Here is a 982-nt window from a genome sequence, read left to right on the forward strand (position 1 = left end):
AACCAGTAGGTGGCAGTAGTGTTCTTTGACAAACATGGATGCCTCCAGTAAAGCACATTCACATGAAAATTACTCTGAATTAAAAACACTGATCATTTATTGAACAGGATGGAATCATTTCATATTTCAAGATTTTTCAGAAGTTTAAATTCTGAATATGAGCGACTTTTCCTTTAAACCAGCAAAGCACTGCTGGGAGGATGCAGAGTAAAAGGGAGAGGTCTGTAGAAAGGGCAGATCTGATAAGCCAACTTCACTTTATGTCTTTGGGTTTTATTTGGACAGAACCAAGTAACCAGAGAGTGCAGCTCCAACATACTGTTGGTTTAAAAAGGGAAAAATCTGAAAATGTTCTTAAAAATGAAGAGCTTTGAACAGAATGCACGTCACAACCATGTGTTTTAACATGTGTTTTTGCCACAGGCTACACGTCGTCTTTCCATCCGTCCAAGGAGCCCAGCAGGCCCTTCATCACTGAGGCACATGAGCTGGAGCAGCTGGAGCAGCAGGAACAGCAGGAGCAGCTGGAGCAGCAGGAGCAGCAGGAGCAGCAGGAGCAGCCGGCTCCTACAGTCATACAGGTCAGGACAGATAAATGTGTCCTTTTAATTCTTTTTAGCAACCAATAAATGATCATTCTTCTATTCCTAAATAAGCTAAACTCTGATTGTTGTTTCATTTGAATGTTTGATGAGTGAAATGTTTTGGGAATCCATCTTGGATACGGGACAAGGGGATGTTTTTTTATCACTGGATGTTTGGTTCTTATGACTGAATATTAGGGCCAGGCTAGAGATTTTTTTTCTTCTTCTATTTTGAGAATAAAGTTGTATTTTATAACATCTCTTCCAAGAATCCCTTTCTTCCCTAAAAGGAGGAATGTGGAGCATCATGTGAAGTTCTACTTTAGCATCAGTTTGATAAATCAGGAAATCTTTTAGCAGCAGCATCAAACTGGGCAGGATGTCAAAGTGGACTCTGG

The 982-nt window shown here is 40.4% G+C and overlaps 1 protein-coding gene across 1 annotated transcript in view; it reads left to right on the forward strand.

Moving 5' to 3' along the window:
* Positions 1-423: 423 nt before the first annotated feature.
* podxl2 (podocalyxin-like 2) overlaps positions 424-982 on the forward strand; it is a gene marked incomplete at its 5' end in the record, with an annotated part of 20,174 nt that continues 19,615 nt past the window's right edge. The window contains one exon of the mRNA XM_015375264.1: positions 424-581. Within this exon, the coding sequence (XP_015230750.1) occupies positions 424-581 (158 nt within the window). The remainder of the gene's footprint in view (positions 582-982) is intronic.

This window comes from Cyprinodon variegatus, unplaced genomic scaffold (genome assembly GCF_000732505.1).
Source record: "Cyprinodon variegatus isolate N-32 unplaced genomic scaffold, C_variegatus-1.0 Scaffold116, whole genome shotgun sequence".
NCBI lineage: Eukaryota > Metazoa > Chordata > Actinopteri > Cyprinodontiformes > Cyprinodontidae > Cyprinodon > Cyprinodon variegatus.